This window comes from Balaenoptera borealis (assembly GCF_965194805.1).
Source record: "Balaenoptera borealis genome assembly, chromosome: 10".
NCBI lineage: Eukaryota > Metazoa > Chordata > Mammalia > Artiodactyla > Balaenopteridae > Balaenoptera > Balaenoptera borealis.
In genome coordinates, this window is record NC_138874.1 from 112,962,475 (window position 1) to 112,980,316 (window position 17,842).

The 17,842-nt window shown below is 43.0% G+C and overlaps 1 protein-coding gene across 2 annotated transcripts in view; it reads left to right on the forward strand.

Moving 5' to 3' along the window:
* Positions 1-17,842, forward strand: part of DOCK1 (dedicator of cytokinesis 1) — a 526,335-nt gene that overhangs the window by 320,466 nt on the left and 188,027 nt on the right. For both annotated transcript variants that reach the window (XM_082406605.1, XM_082406606.1), the window contains exon 29: positions 6,519-6,613. In XM_082406605.1, coding sequence (XP_082262731.1) covers positions 6,519-6,613 — 95 coding nt within the window. The remainder of the gene's footprint in view (positions 1-6,518; positions 6,614-17,842) is intronic.

Below are 17,842 nucleotides of genomic sequence, written 5' to 3' on the forward strand. Positions count from 1 at the left end.
AATTAGGAGACGTACAGAGGGGAACTTAGGAGCTCTGTCCCTAACAAGCTGACATCGCAGGGCCATACAGCAGATGTCTTCTGTGAAGCCGCAGCCAATGTGTCTGCAGAGTTTCTGAGTAGATGTCTACCTCGGCTCTCCTGTCTGGGAACACAGACTCCATTTCTGGGGCCCCTAGATTCCTATAGACTACAGCAAGTTCTACTAGCATTTCCAGAACAAGGTTGGTTGCACTTTACATCAGTCTTATTAAGGGATAGAGACAATGCATTTAAGGCTTTTTTCCAAAGGATTAATTCTAATAAAAAAAACTACCTTATTAACTGTTGCTGCTATATGTGTGTGTGCGTGCATATGTATATTTAAATTTTATATATATGTATAATATTTAATATTATAATAAATAATAATAAATATATGTATTTAAATTTCTAAAGATACAAAAATGGATTTATACCTTAAAATCATAGCAATTTTCCTTAAATAAAAGTCAAGGAGCAAGAATGTGTGTGTATGTGTTTGTGTGTCTCTGTGTTTAGTCTTCTTTAAAAATATTAACGAGCAGTTTAATGTAGGACTGTACTCATGCGTGTAACATATAGCACATGTGATTATATCCTGTGATCCTTCAGTCATGGCATAGTGAAATCAGATTTGCCATGTGAAACATTTCATGCCTCATGTTTGATCAGGGGAAGGATAGTTGTAGCTGAACCTTTATGAACAATTTCCTAGACAACACTTCAGGCTGGATAATAAACTTTTCAGAATGAGAAGCATTACCTGTGCTGAAAACTTAGGACTCCATTTAATTATTTGCCCTTTATCAGAATAGTCACATGATCAAAATCATACGATTCATGCAAACTGTTAAAAATATTTAATCTGAATTATTCAGTGTTGCTGTGGATAGGGAAGCTTCAACGTATTGTGAAAAGCGATTATACAAAATAGTGTTTAAAAATGACTGTAATTTGCTGAATTCCAAGTGTGTACCCTCTCTCCTTGCACAGAGTAGATCATCAGATACTTGTTGCATATTGTGGTCCTGATTTCCCAAGGGATTTTGGTTCCTTAGACACAGTAGTTCAGAACATTAATTATTTGCAGACAATTTGATTTCCATTATAAAATGGCATTTGTGGTTTGGATATCATGAATTCATACTGCAAGGATTGTAAACCTTTTTTAATTGTTGTTAATCTGTCAGAACCTTTGTAAAATGTGTTCCTATCTATTAACTATACATAGAGAGTATTTGACTATTTTTCTACTTGGACAAATGCTCACAAAAATGAAAGATCATTTTGTGTTAAATAATTGGGAGTTTATTAGTAATGCAGTGTACGAATAGCCTAGACCATTTTCTCAAGACTACTTCCTTGTAAGAAGTGCTACTTCAGGTTTTCAAATTTAGCTCTTTCTTGGTTGGATGAGTCATTCCCACACAAAATCTCAGTTATTATCAACACCAAAGTCACAGGCCTCAGAACTGGCACTTTTACAGTCTCTCAAATGACCCTTTGGACCCCAAGACAGTGAAAGGATGGACCACAGCATGAAACGGAAAGACTAATGCAGGAGAGGAAAAGGGTGGACATGTTTGGCTCAAAACTCTCTCATAATAGAGACAGTCCCTTTAGGATGGTGAGCCATGCGGGGACTTTTAAGTTCTTCTGCAGTGGAGATGCTGGCCTGCAGAAGGGGCTGCTAGCTGTCTTGTGTCCAAGTTACTGAAGCAGGACCACAGGTGGAGAACTTACTCAGTGTCCGTAGTAAGATCAGAGGTGACGAGGAGTACTCTGGACCTTCGGGGAGCCTGTACTCTTGACACTTGTCCCAACTTCCCACTAAATGGCCATAAAGGAATGTTTGTAGAGTGACTGAGTGAATAATGGCGTATCCAAGAACAGTGCAAGTGGAAGTAACGCTTATTGGTTACAGGTTGAGTGAATGCAGGATACAGGACAGTGAAGGTTGAGAGAACCAGGCTGTGGGGTCCCTCTCGTCTCCAAGGAGGACCCAGGGGCAGACACAGGCTACCGTGCATTCCCACCTCTTTCTGTGGCCTCTCCCAGTCCTGTCCAGTTGTAGGTTATGTAGGGAAGCTGGTCAGGCAGAGCTCTGAGCTCTCAGCGTCCTCTTCCTGGATTACCCTCCTGCCTCCGTTCAGCTTCCATCCCAACCCCTGCTGGGAACCCCTACCCGACACCTGCCTTGACCTCACCTGGCGGCTATCGCCCCCTGCCCCTTCCCTTGTACCTTGTCCATCCCAGTCAACCATCAGCCTGTGCTGGGCTGGTCCAGAGTGACTTCTCACAAATGGAAAGTGGTGAAGATGCTCACGGGGATTCTGAAAGCAAGAATCTTTGCCAGGTGACTGTCCTTGCCTAGGAAACATGCTGCTGTTGGGCAGGCCTGGTCTTAAAGAGCCTTGATTTCCATGTGAAATGGCCACCGAAGGGTGATCCGCAAGCCTGTGTAGAGAACGTCATGAGTAGGAGGAGGAACCTTGCTCTGAACATCCGTTTCTTTATTTCTTGTGACCATTCCTCGTAGATGAAGCTTTATTGAAGACTGTCTCCACTGGATGATGAGTTTGGGGGTGCAGAATCCTTTTATAGTGAGTTCACTCAATAGCTATTTATTGGAGACTGACTTAGTGTTAACAGGTGGAGGAAGTGACAGCACGCAATGCAGACGGGTCTTGCTCTCGTGGCCCCCAGTCTAGTGGAGAATATCACAGGTCATCAGGGAGTCCTTCAAATAACCCAGGTTATCCATGCTCCAAAAGAATGATCCCTGTAAAGCAGCCAGACTGGACTGAGTCGGGTGGTCAGTAGCCTTCTTTGCAAAGGAGAGGATTGTGGACTATCGAGGAATAGAAGAAAGAGCACTGTAGGTGGTAGAGCGGCAAGGGTACTGGGGGTGAAGTGCAGCCGGCGAGGTGCTGGGGCATCAAACTGCACGGGACCCCATTGGTCACGCTAAGAGGCTTTGTGTTTTTCTGCTTGTTTGGTTTCCGTTTCTGTATCATTTATTTACCATTTTTCCCTTAATTATATTAAAATTATTTTTAAAGCATTTATTTTTTGAGTAAACTTTTTATTTTGAGAAAATTGTAGAGTCACATGCAGCTGGAAGAAATAACACAGAGCGTCCCTGTATTCTTTACCCAGTTTCTCCCAATAGTGGCATCTTGCAAAACTATAGAACAATGTCAAAATCAGAATGTTGACGGTGATACAGTTCACTGATCTCATGTTGATTCTCTCCATTTTGCTTGAATTCTTTGCTCTATTTATCTTGAAAAATTTCAAACATACAGAAAAGCTGAAAGAATAGTACAATGGAAACCATTATTCCTGTCACCTGAATTCATCAGTTGCAAGCACTTTGCCATATTTGCCTCCCCTGTATCTCTATGTACCTCTTCCTATGTAGCCAAATCCCATAAGTATGTGAGAAACATGTTAGTGGTTCAGCAAATATCTCTCAAGGTTGAAGACGATAGTCAGTGGCCTTAATGACCTTCCAGAACATAACAATCATCTCTTCATACCGTCTATATTCAGATTTCTCCTCAGTTCTCCCCAGTCTTTGTTGTATTTCATTATAGGCTTTCTCAAATCTGCATCTAGATTCACATGTCGTATTTGGTTATCTCTCATTAATCTCTTCTTTTTTCTAGAATAAGTTCATCACCTCGTTTTTCCTTCCCATTCATGGCATTGCTTTTTAAAATTTTATTTCACTTTTATTTATTTTTTTGAAGGGATACAGTCATTAGCTTTGCAGACTTTCACCCATTCTGGAATTTTTGATTGCTGCCTTGTGTGCAGATTTGTTTCTGCAAATTCCTGTGTCCTGCAAACTGGAAGCTTGATCTAAAATTCAAGTTCACCCTTTTGGCAAGTGGAATAGAAGTTGGTGTTAAGCATTCCCTGGTGTGTCTGTTGGGAGTCTGGGAATGCCAGGCTGACCACCACTGATGATGCTGGGTTTGATCACTTGGTTGAGAGGGAGTAACTGCCAGATCTCTCTGTTGTGAAGATACATGCCCCTTAAAGATTATCATGTAATCTCTGGGTAATACTTCGGCATCTGCAGAAAATTGCAAAGGTCCTATCCTCTAGCAATGTTTCATCTGATAAGTTTAGCATATATTGATGGTCCTTGTCTGAAACAGTTATTTATTTGACTTAAGAGAATGGTGACTTCCTACTTCTGAGAATCAAGACTCTTTGGCTTTAATCTAGGAACACTGGGAAGCCCCTGAGGCCGTGGCTTCAGTGGGAGACTGGGGGAAGTGTTGGTGCCCTGATCAGATTTGTAATTTGAAAAGGTCACTCTGGGTGAAGTGTGGGGACCAAGAGAGACAAGAGTGACCATAGGTAGATGGGCTAGGATTCCCCACTGGTAGTCCAGGTGAAAAAGGATGATCAGTTATCCAAGTGGGTGGGGATAGAGATGGACAGAAGCAGATGGTTTTACAAGAAGATTTTGCCTGTGGAACACACTGATGGCTCTTGATAGAGCTGTCCTCTTATTATATGGAGCATCTTGTGAATAATCAAACTAAAAATGCAGCAGGGATGGATTGATCATGAAAAGATGAAATTTTCACAAAATATCTCATGTTAATCGTCCAGCTCCCCTCTTTGCCTTGGAGATAGCAGTGGTAATAGTCTGTTCAGCCTCATCGGCCGTTCTAGGCAAATGCAGTGGTGGGGACCACCACCCTGGCTAGTAAATTATGCAGACCGACAGGGAAGCCTTGCAAAACCTCAAATCCGACAATCTGCAGCATTTTGTTTGATCAGCAAAGTACCAACATTTAACAGCTGAGCCATACTAATGAAGTATGGGACTGTGTTTCCTAGAGGAAAAAAAAAAAAAAAGGAATTGGGAAAGTATGCTTCTCTTCCAGAATAATAAAAACCAGACCCTGTATCTCAATTATTAGGCTTTGAGGAGTGATCAGCAAGAAAGCCAGCAATTTCATGCAAATAGAGATGTGACTAAATCACGGCACTCAGCCGGCAAAGTAGGCAACCTGGTCATTAAAATGTGAAACTCTTGACAAAGTGGGGAAACTTAAGGAGTGAAGTATGAATTTCAGTAACTAAACTGGGGAGAGAAACTGTTCCTTATGTCAGGGGTCACCTAGAACACCCCTGCTCACAAGCCCTGCTGGTCAGGGCTCCTGTGGGCAGAGTTTGGAGGACGTCGAACTGACGTTTCCCTCTTGACTCTGCCCGGGATCCTAACCTCTCCTGCACTGGAGACCTCTGTTGTAAAAAGGGTGATTACGATCTTTCCTTGAGTTTTTATTCATGGGAGGAGGCTCGACAAACCCCTCCCAAGGCAGAGATGACTCGCTGTAACCTGGCATTGCTGTTACGGTTGCAGAGGAAGCATCTTTGAACATCGGCTCATTGCTGCTGTCAGATGGAACTGGTGTCTCTGTGCAAGAAGTTCTTGAGTAGAACTTTGTGCTGGGAGTTGCTTTCTTGGCTGCATAAATTCTGTTCACCACCTTGGTCTTCACAGCCATTGTACCTAATTATGAATCAGTAGATTAAATAAATGAGAAACATCCACTCTATTTGGCCATCTCTGACTATGACCTCATTTTCCTACATGAATTCTCAGTTGCCTGTCCCCTTCCCACCCAGATCTTGAGGGAGCATGCATCCCAGACTACCGGGATATGTGCTTTTCAGGATAACCGCTTGTTTTGTTCAGGTTAGCTCAGAATAAGCACTAAACTGTCAGATTCAAGAAATTCTCCTAATTCTGACAGGCACATAGTGGACCCACTAGGAAAGGGGAACCCCCTCCCGATGCCAGGAGCGGTCTAATTGGCCAGGAAGCAAGGTCGGGCAGCAGGGAACCACTCGTGAAATTCAGGGACCATCTAGGCGACAACAGAGGCATAACTGAGGAGCTTATGGATTTGAGGATGCCACATAAAAGAGTCTGGCAATGCGACCGCATGCTCAAATGGTTTACTGGGAGCTGAATAGGTGCAGATGGTCAGGAGATCCTGTTTGAGCCTTTCAGCTGTTAAATTACATAAGAAAAAGGAAAGGATAATAATACCGCATATTCAACCCAATGGGCCCTGTTCATAATGAAAAATCTCTGTAGAGTAAATATAAGACATAGTTACAACCTGCATGTTATGTTTGTTTAAAAAGGTTTCTTTAAGCAGAAAGAGTGTGACTATGTATTTGTAACCTTTGGGGATTTACTCTTTGTGACTCATATATATGCCCAAGGAGTATCTTTTAATATGTCCTTGACAAAGTTCTCCAGGACAGGAGGTGCTCAGGCAAACAGAAAGGCAGAAGTGTAATACATACCTCCTGTGAAATACATCTTCATTACTTTTTCGCATGTTCTCATTCAGTTAAAAGAAAAAAAAAAGTCATTTATATTGTAATTATTCCAGGGGGCATTGGTTTTCACCTTTTTCTGGGTGGGTTGTTTCAATGTTCTCTTTTTTATTTCAGGATTTCCTGATGGAAACATTCATCATGTTTAAGAACCTCATTGGGAAGAATGTCTACCCTTTCGACTGGGTGATCATGAACATGATGCAGAATAAGTGAGTACGGGGGAAGGCTCTCCTTGACGAGGTGCCTGATTCATGTCTGGTGGGAATGGAGGTGTTGCCTGGATACCATGGGGGCTCTCACAATGTACAGGGTGCGCCCCCTTCTGTGATGCAGATGGTCCTTTGGAGAAATGGGCCTGGAGATTGGGTGCTTTCCTTATGCCAGCACAGGCTCTGGGGCTGAGAACTTGGGCTCTGCCCCCTGGAGAAAACAAACATGAATGTGATCCGCCTTTCCCTTCACCTTTGTCAAGGGCATCAGTTTGCCATCTGATCTTAACCATGTGTGTTTGTTACCCAAAGCGATTCTCAGCTCTGTGGGAGTTTTTTGAAAAGTGTTTGCATTTCACATATTTCAGCTTAAAAAAATCATGAGCATTTTCATCATACTTATTAAATATTAAACACGTGCCTTGTTCATCATCTTCCTGTGAGGGCTGTTGGTTAATTTTCTAGCACTTGGGTTTTATAATTTCTGTAAGCGCCAACAAAGATCATGGGGTTCTCAATCACATGTGGTTTCTAGAAGGAATTTCTGTTGACTTCTTTTTTCTGCTTCTTTCTTTTTCCAATTTTTATGGAGATAATTGTAGGTTCATAGTCAGTGCCGCGGTACGAAGTAAAACAGGAGATCTTGTGTACAATTTACCCAGTTTTCCTTGATGATAACATTTTGTAAAACCTTGTAAAACCGTAGCACCAAACTACAACCAGGGAACTGACATTGATACAGTTTTCCCATCATCTTCAGATTTTCCCAGCTTGACTTGTACTCATTAGTGTTTATGTTTAGTTTCTTGCAATTTTTTTCACATGCATGTGTTCTCAAATCCACCCTCATGGTGAAAACACTGAACATTGCCTTCACCACAGGGGTCCCTCCGGTTCCCCATTTGTGACCCTCCCCCTTCCCTAATCCCTGGCAACCACTAATTTGTTCTCCGTTTCTAAAATTTTGTCATTTCAAAAATGTTATATAAATGGAATCATACAGGCTGTAACCTTTTGGGATGACTGGCTTTTTTTCTTACACTCTGCCTAATTCCCTGGAGACTCATTTAGGTTCCCATATCAGTGGTTTGTTCCTTTTCATTGCTGAGTTAGTGTTCCCTAGTATGGATGTTACCACAGGTGGTTTGACCATTTTTACTGTTGAAGGACGTCTAGACTATTTCCAGTTTGGGGCTATTACAAATATATCTGCTACGAACGTTCCTGTACAGGTTTTTGTGTGAACTTAAGTCTTCATTTCTCTGGCACAACCGTCCTGGGATGCAAATGCTGGATTGCATGCTAATCATATGTTTAGTGTTGTAAGAAACTGCCCGACTCTGCCGTTCTCCATTCCCACGAGCCACGTGAGAGAGACCCAGTTTCTCTGCATCCTCACCAGCATTTGCTGTTGTCACCATTTTTCATTTTAGCCCTTCTGGTGCACGTGTACGATGTCTCGTTGTGGTTTTCATTTACGTTTTCCCTGATGTCTTCGCCTCTTTTTAATGATTTGTCCACCCTGTGGATAAATTCATAGCAGCAAGGACCTTTCCCTTTGCCTGTTGTGGGTGACGCTCCTTTCCAGGACAGCAGGGATGGATTCGGCCCTGGGTACCATAAGCCGCGGGTTCTGAGCAGGCCTCCGCTAGGGCCGAGCCGAAGTAAGTGTTGTCCATCTTAAGTCCTACGTTGCTGTGGCTGAAGCCTCCTTGCTCACATCGGACAACATCTGAGAATTAAGTGGAGAGGCTTGGGAGGGAGCGGTATCTCACAGCTGGAGATGTAAACGTGGCCAGCGCTCACAGCAGGGGTCCTGGCCTTGGCCTCTTGCGTTTCTACCTCCTCTCTCTTGGGATCTGAATCCTCACCCAGAAAGTGAGGAACTTAAAGCACGAGGAGTTTCTTCCTTTTTCTCTGTCGGGATTAACTTTTGTGAGTGACGATTTAGAATGCATCTAGCGAGCTGCAGTGTTCATGTTTTTAGTGGCCTGTTTTCAACAAACAACAAACAAAACCCGCTGTCCTGGATCTACAGGAAGACTCGGGCTCTCCTTGCTCTGCTGGATGCTGTAGCTGAAAACGACAGACCCGTCCTTGCCGTCTAGCAGTGAAGTAATTCGGGGCCTCTGCATTTAACTAGACCCGGCAGATAAACTTGCCACGTCCGTAGTGAAACCACGACTCCGTAACTCCACTGAGTAGAACTAAAGGCGGCCGCTGAGTCAGGCAGCCGGGCGGCCCCGGGTGTGGTCGGGAGGCGGGCGTGTGGACGCATGACCCCGCATGTGGACTTCACCTGTGCTGCATCTCCCCTGCAGAGTGGCCATGTCCTGTCACCCAGGCTGTGCATTCCACACCCTGGGGACAAGGGTGGGAGAGGGCTGCTCCTGCAACGTCAGGTGCCATCTGTCCTCAGAAGTTGTGTGACTTGGGGACCCCAGTCCCAGGGGTCCCACCGAGGTAAACTGTCACCCCATTGAGGAGGATGCAGCCACACTTTACTTTGATGCTATTTTGATGACGATGGAGAGTCTGTTTTCAGTTATACCCTTACGGTTGCATCATAGCCTCTTCCTGCTACTGCGTCCTCTGCCTTCTCCTGCCAACACTGAGGTATCTGATCGTCACACCAGACCTGCACGTGGGCAAAAGCCACGTGCTCTGTGACTCAAAGCACGGAGCGCAGCCCTCAGAGTTTCCTTCTCCGGAGACCCTGTCCAGCTTCTCCCAGGATGCTCTGTAGTTCCCGGGGTGAGGATGTGGCTTGACCCGTGCTTGCTGGAATTGTGCATTCCCTGCACTCCAGAGCCGGCCTCATCCCTGCATTCCTCCTCACGTGCCACTCTGCAGGGTGCAGCCACGTGACAGAGATGCAGGTGTGCCGTGGCATCTCCACCAACCCAAGCCTTTGCATCTCAGCCACAGGGAGGAGAGCTGTTTGTTCGTAGGGAAAGGCAGCTCTGCAAGGCAGAAGCCCCAGTTTGTTGTGTCCTCTTAAAGGCAGAGGCCGGAGACTTCTGAGGATAAAGTCTTGTGTCGACGATGATGGAATTAGGGTCTGGAGCCAGAAGTCCATCCTATTATCTTGGGCAGTGTGCTCGTAGGCTGCAGCCCTAAAAGACATCTCCATAAAGGAGGAAACACTCAGAATGTAAAAGCCCTGTGGTTTCTTTTATGTTGTGCATAAAATGTACGGAGCTGTCTCATCAAGAATTCTGGTACTCTGAGGCCAAGTCTTCCAGCCGACAGCGTTTCTTCCATCAGAACGTCCCAAGCAGGAGCTGTGTCTGTGTATGCCTCTGTGTGTGTGTGTGTGTGTGTGTGTGTGTGTGTGTGTGTGTGTGTGTGGTATGTGTGCATGCACACGTATATGGACGTTTGTGCATGTGTGTGGTTGTGTGTGCATGCACATGTGTGTATGTGTCTGTGTACGTGTGTGTGGGTTTGTTGATACCAAGTAAAGACCCTTTTTTTTTTTTCTTGCCACACTGCACAGCTTGTGGGATTTTAGTTACCCAACCAGGGATTGAACCCAGGCCCTCGCAGGGAGAGCGCCAAGTCCTAACCACTGGACCACCAGGGAGTTCCCTAAACTTTTATTTGCAGAGATTCTGACTCTGAGAAGCTGCAGCCAATCTGCCTTCCTCTCACAGCTGACACACTTTGCAGGCACAAGGTCCCCAGCCACAGGGAGTAGCAGAAGAGTAGGCCATGAAGGAGGCATTTTAGACTCTGATCAAAGTTGGGGCTGTGAGGGACTTCCCTGGTGGCACAGTGGTTAAGAATCCGCCTGCCAACGCAGGGGACACGGGTTTGATCCCTGGTCCGGGAAGATCCCACATGCCGCGGAGCAACTAAGCCTGTGCGCCACAACTACTGAGCCTGCGCTCTAGAGCCCACGAGCCACAGCTACTGAGCCCGCGTGCCTAGAGCCCGTGCTCCACAACAAGAGAAGCCACCACTCGCCGCAACTAGAGAAAACCCGTGCGCAGCAGCAAAGACCCAACACAACCAAAAATAAATAAATAAGTCAATAAATAAATAAATAAATAAATAAATAAGAAGTTGGGGCTGTGATCATTGTAATTTTCTTTCTTACATCTTACTGCCTTAAAACGCTGCCCCCTCTGTTGAATAAACAATATTGGGTTTTAGAAGCTGAATCGGTTGGGTGGTTGAGGAAGATACTGCCTCCATGCAACCAACTAGGTAACACTTAAAGCTGTCTTAAGACATCTGGTTGGTGACCCTTTAGTTTTCTTTAACATCCTTGTTTAAATGCCAGTTTCAGAGAGGAGGGTTTATCTCCTTTTTCATTTAACACACGCATTCTTTGTGATGTGTTGTGCGTTTTCATCCTCAGGCTAAGGGTGAGCTGAAATGTATGCTTTCCACGTGCCAAGCACTTCTGGGGGGAGACTACAAGTCATTATGTCCTTAATACCCTCAGCAGCACTCTGAGACAGCTGTTGTTTTTATGCCCACTTTACAGATGGGAAAGTTGAGGCACAAAGGTTTCTTAAGTTGCCAAAAAACACACAGCTGGAAGGTTATAGGGCCAGTATTTAAAGAGCCCGTAGCCTAAAACCACCCTGCTACCTTGAATATGCCTCCTGTTTTCCAAAGAGAGTATTTTGTTTTGTTTTTAATCCTTATGTCTTTAAAACACAACTTTTCTGCAAGATTTACTACTTACCCGAGTGAATTTTAAGCACAGAAGTCAAGATGTTCCTACTTAGCTTTTTGGAGCCATTAAAAGTATATGCTGTTACAGAGGATCGCATCCATTACTGAGCTTTATGGAGTCCTGCTGTGAACTTTTAGGACAGAATCTCACTAATATCTTAATAAAATAATTTCCCATAGAAATTACATAGGTACCATGTAACACTGTTTCTTTGTCGTTGTCTATTTGCCCCTTTTTATTCCTATGACTTAAGAGCTTGATATCTTACATGCTGCCAGAGTTGTCTGTTCCTCCTCCACTCTTTCCAGCATGCATCAGAGGATGTTTCCTTGCCTCCTTGGGATAAGCAGTAATTCCCAGAAGTTTCCAGAGTCTGTATCTAAGTTTTAATGATACAGCTGGACATGCATTTTTACCACCTACAGCTTAGAAATTGACAAAATCAGCCTCTACGGCCCCTTAAATATTTGTGTGCTTGTTCAGCTTTGCCTCTGCAGATGGACTGTTCTTCAATTCATGGGGCTTGGATGCTGTCTTTAATTACATTTTACATTACTTTTGGGGCAACAACTTGTAAATCAGGAATCAAATTTATAGGATATAATGAATATCCCAAAGGACAGTAGTCACTTGGGCTGTATTCAAGATAGTAAGTGATTGGCAATGGCCTGACGTTATAACTCTGCTCTAGGATATACTAGTGTCAGATGTCGAGATGACATTTAAGACAAGCACAGTTCAGATATAGTAGACGTGTACTTGTGTGTTAGCATCCAGAAGTGCTATTTAATCTGCCCAGAGGGAAGCAAATGCTAAGTTTCCATTTAAGATCTCAGGTAGTATTGGAAGCATAGACCTTCACTGTTGGCAGATAAGTGCTGGTCGCCATTCTTGAACTTCTGTCAGCTAAAATGTTCAGGTTTACAGTTTGTGGTGTGTGTAGCCTAGCCTAATGTTGAAGAATTATGCTGTGGCTCTCTTAGAGTTCTCTCTGGTTGTTAACACAAACGTGACCACTTAGTTGCATTTCTATGTCTTTCTTCCGGTCGTAGGGCTTGAATTCATCCCAGTAGAGTGTTTGTGCACCAATAATCCTGACTAGAAGTTTAAGGCATAGGAGTGACTTGGTAGGAAATGAGTCTGTTGGTTTGATTGAGTTCCTTTTTCACCTTGAAGGAAGCATTTGTTATTAACTGCTTTTATTTACTTGCAGAAGACATTTCTACTGTGTGCCATGGGGTTAAAAACAGGGGCAGGATTGAGTATAATTTTCAGATTTTTAGAATTAGACTTTCTTATTCATGTGGACTCCAGAACATGGGATAAAACCTCTTACATTTGTCCACCCTTCAGACTTGCAGAAGAATTTTAAAAATTCAGTTACCCTGATTCAGCTTCTCACTAGGTCTTGTTGCTTGTGTCCTCTTCTCTTAGGATGAAAAATAAATTAAATGATCATTTTTACTTCCTCAGAGCTCTCATTGTTTACAACTCTGATTATCAGTATTTTCCAGTGTCCTCTTTTGGTGTAGATTTTGTGTCTCATTCTCTTTGGTTTTGTCCATATTAAGCTGGGGCCTAAAGGAGGTTATATTTATAATTTGTTTTTTAATATCCTACACACATTCATAACAGAACTTGGTATATTTTACAAATAAGGATTCCTAGACTGTGAGTATAAAATAGACCATGTAAAGCCATAGAGAAAACTGGAAGTTTTTTAGAAGCCAAAATACTTGAAGCTGCCTGGGAGACAGAACACGAAGGAAAATATAATGGATTGCAAAATTCTCACTGGGTGATAAAAAAGATTCTTGCAGTTTGTCAGGGGAGACTGGCAACTTATGGTGGAGATCCTTATATATGACATACTGAGCAAAAGAATATCACATTGAAGGAATCAGTTGAGAACTCAAAATTGTGCCCACAGAAAATGGAAGACATTATTTTTATTTCAATTTTGAGATGCTTAAGATGTTACTGGTCAGCATGTTGACCATGAGCAGTTGGTCATCATTGGACCTGGCCTAAAGACTAGCTTCTCGAACGTAGTGGATTTTGCTGAGCTGCCCAATTTAGTCTTGTCTAGTTGTTGACCGTTCACATATTGGAGACCAACCCATCTAAACTATTGTCTGGTTTGACTTTACCTGAAGTCAAGGTTTCATCTTAAATTTGTACTTTCAAACACTGACATTTCTTCCCAGCTTGGAATTTATGAGATCGTACTGCTATTGATGTCACATGTCTGGGTGTTACTCGTTTTTTGATCATGGCCGTTTGAAGGCCGAACAGTCCAGGGTGATGGGAGCACAGTCTGCGTTCTTGATCGTCTTTGCATGGCAGTGTTGGCTGATTTCTACTCCTCTTCTCTCACCTGTGATTCAGGCATTTTTGGACCAGGGAGTGTTTTCCTCAGTCCATCAACACAGTGCATTATGTTTCCACCAACCTAATGCATACAATACATATTTACACACTTACAGCCACATATGGCTCCTTTCATTGGGTCAATTTTCCCAATACATATTTTTGTAACTTAGCTATTTTTCTCCTGTAAAATATGGCATTTTTCCCGCTGATAAGTAGTATTCATCAGATGTATCAGCATCCAGGAAGGCAAGCTCATGGCTGTTTCTGCCAAAATTAATTTGGCATATAGTCATGATAGGAAGGGTCCTTAAGACTTAGAAAGGGATTCCATCTTTGAGATGCCAGGTTTCTTAGACGTCGTGAAACTGCTCAGAAGGCAGATTTGCGGGGTAGGCTCTTTGCAGGTACAGAGCCGTTGGGTTTCATTGCTGTGGAAGAATTTTCGTCCTTGCCAGCTCTGTGCCTTGGGCTTAGATCAGAGAAAATGTACCATTTGCTTTCGGGAGAGAGGAAGGTAGGGGTCCCCACTTTCTGGGGACCGGCCGTAAGTACTGTGGCACTAGCCACAGCCAGAACAGATACCTAATGGTCGAGTCTGGGAGGACAGCGTGTTTTGTTTCCAACTCAACCTCCTTTCCAGGAAACGCTGCTCCGGTGAAAGGGCATGGATTTGAAATCTTTGTGCAAGTTAAAAGCATGGGTGTCAAGCATTTTGGGCTCAAGAGACTCTTGGATTATTTCTTCTCAACATCTTTTCTCCTTTCTTTGAAGCATGGGGTTTTAGTTGATGTTGTTTTTAATTTATTTTTGAAAATAACTGGGTTCCTCTTGAGGTTTTGCATGTCCAATAACTTGACGGTTTTAAGCACACCTAAGTATCATTTTTTCCCTTGAAACAGTATACAGTAGCTGACATAAACACTGTCACAACCCCACTAGCTAAGGACCAAAAGGAAAAATATATATATTGTTTCTGAGTGAAGAAACAGGAATTCAAAGTCAGGATAATGAAAACATTCTGGAATGAAAATTTCCCTAGTGCTCAGCTTTGGCTCATACACTTCATAACATCACTCTTGGAACCTTAATCCTCTACAGGGAAACTGGGCTAAGTGGAGATGTTTTGCAGCTCCGACCCCAGTTTGCGGGCACTGAGGCCCAGGCCTGCTGCCGGATTGGGCCACTTGGGCTGCAGCTGAGCACATTTCTGGCCGGCCTCAGGGGGAAACACGTGAGGTCTTCTTCCGAGGCAGAGGTGGCCATCGTGAAGCACCGAGATTCTAAGCCAGCTCTTGATTTGGATCTAGGAATGGTGCTCTGGACCCCACGGCAGGAAGAGGAGCCCACGTGCACAGTGCTTTGCTATTAGTTGGAATTCTGTTTATCCTTTATGGCATTTTCATAAATTATTTTACCATTTTCCATACAGTTATTCTCTGGCATGGGTACTTTTGCTCTTTGCTTAATAATTAAGCTTGGCCTAAAATTAAAACAGATAATTCCAGATTTTACCTGGTTGTTGATAACCACTAATTTATTGCACATGGCGTAGATATTTTATACAGTTGGGTCTTATTCAAATGGCTTCTTTATTTAATTCTGAGATGAAAAATCAAAGTACTCTGCAAGGAATGGCAGTGATGAAGCACTCTTAGCCAGGACTCTCATTTAGGGAAGCGTGCTTTAGAGGAAGGTTTTGAAAGGGCAAAATCTGTTTAAGAATTCTCCGAGCCAGTGCCCACCTTGCTATGAGCTCCCGGCTGGTGTTGACGACGCCATCCTCCTGGCACTTAATGCTAGAGGATGTACTTCACTTTAGGAGGAATGAAGCCAAGTGCCCTCTCTATTTGCTGCATGAGACTGCTCTCAATGCAAGGCAAAATGGAGGAAATATATTTTATTATATTTATTATAGGTCGTATTCCAGATCTTTCCATATATTTTCCATATATTTCCATATATTTTTCCATATATTTTATTACATTTATTATAGGTCGTATTCCAGATCTTTCCATATATTTTCCATATATTTCCATATATTTTATTATATTTATTATAGGTTGTATTCCAGATCTTTCCTATGTTTATTATAGGTCGTATTCCAGATCTTTCCATCCTAAAATTTTACCTCCAGTGTTCCTGGGACTTAGCAGAAAGCGTGTGTAGCGTGAGACCCTCTGGTGTGATGCTTTTAAGTCTAGAATGGGTGGAGGAGGAAGCCCATGATAACTGAATGCTTGCTGTGTTGCCAGCATTTTCTTAGGTATCTGTTCTGTGGTCCTCCACCTGGGGCGCTTTTCCCCCCTAGAGGGCATTCGGCAAATGTCCAGACACAACTTGCTATCACAGTGCGGACTACTGGCATCTTGTGGGGAGAATCCAGTGATGCTGCTAAACATCCTTCCGTGTACGTGAGAGTCACACCTGCTGCAAAGAATCATCCCCCCCATGTCAACTATGTCCCCATTTTATGGATGAAAACACTGAGTCTCAGTAATGTTAAGTAATGAATAGAAATATATGTCATCCATTTCAGTGATCCTCTTTTCTTTATTTCCGCTTTTCTCAGCCACCCTTCTCTGTTGCATGACCCCAGCAAAGACAGGAGCCTTTACCATAAATAATAGCAGCCGTCCACTGACGATGCCAGGGCTGAGCTTTCCTGTAGAGGGTGAGGATTGGAGGCAGTTTTCCCCAAGATGCCCTGCCAGGTGCTACAGCTTCACAGAAGATCCCTGTGGGCGTGGCTCAGGTTCACGTGACAATGAGAGTAAGTCACACTGATAAGAATTTAGATCCCAGGGGTGCCCTTCTAGTGCCTGGCACATAGGACATGTGTGGAAAATATTAGCAAGTGTCTTTTATGGGGGAGTTACGGTTTTTGTTTCTGTTTTGTTTTAGATTCCACATACAAGTGAGATCATACAGTGTTTGTCTTTTTCTGTCTGACTTATTTCACTTAGCATAATGCCTTCAAGGTCCATCCATGTTTTCACAAATGACAGGGTTTATACAATGTTATTGTATATACAGTAACATTCTATTGTATATATACACCACATCTTTTTTATCCATGCATCCTTGAACCTTGTTTCAGGGATGTGTGTTGCTGATATCTTTTCTTACTCAGTGAGTCCTTTTTTTTTTTTACCCCCTCTTAAGAGTGGTGTTTGTGGATTGACATTAAAATTTTTTATTTGAAAAAATTTATTTAAAAAAAATCTTTAAGGACTCTTGCAGAAGGAAACCGAGTGGACTTCCTGCTGGTCAGTTGGTCCTAACAAGCATGGTGACCATCCAAATAGCGGGGCTTAACATATTTTCTATATGGAAGCTCCGTGAAATGCAGTTTTTGACATGAAATCATCTTGAAGATTGAACATGGAATTACACCATTATTTATCAAGCTCTTGTTCTTCTCTAGACACAAGATGGGAAATAAAGTTGAGTAATATTTTATCTCCATCTTCAGCTTGACAGTGGAATACTTAAAAAAAAATTCACATATGTAGTACATTTGCAGGTGTATAAAGAAATGATAATACTGTTAGTATAATTTCTCCATGGACTCAGAATGTTAGGTTCGTGATGGTTTCTTTTGTGCATGACCCTTGGACGCTGCATTGTGGGAAATCACTCATCATCTCAGTGATGCTCGGAGTTTGGTGTCGCTGTCCAGCGCATAGTAGGTGCTGAACAAACAGTGGCTGAGTAACTGCCTGACTGAAAAGAATGAATGTCGATAGGGAATGTTCTTATTACAAAGTCAGCTGATAAAACACATGACATACTCTTGTAGTGGTTCTTTTCCAGGAATGAAACACAGCTACCCTTGTTATTTTTGGGTCCACAAAGAAATAATTCCAGATGTAGATATACAATAAACAAATGATTAGCTAGTGAATAGCTATTAGCTAATGAATTTCCTTAATTGAAGGTGTTCTGAATGTACCACAGAAATGTATGAGGGAGACCCGTGTTTGTACGTACGAGCCAGCCTCTGACTGCAGGTCTGTAAGCTGCTGTCTGCTGGCTGCTGTCTGCTGGAGCTTGCTGTTTCTTCTTAACCTTTCCAGTGAGACTTCAGAGGAGGGTTTTACCTAATACCGTGCCTGTCAAATTACCAGAGCTGCAAGTAAATTGAAAATACAAATTATATTGAAAAG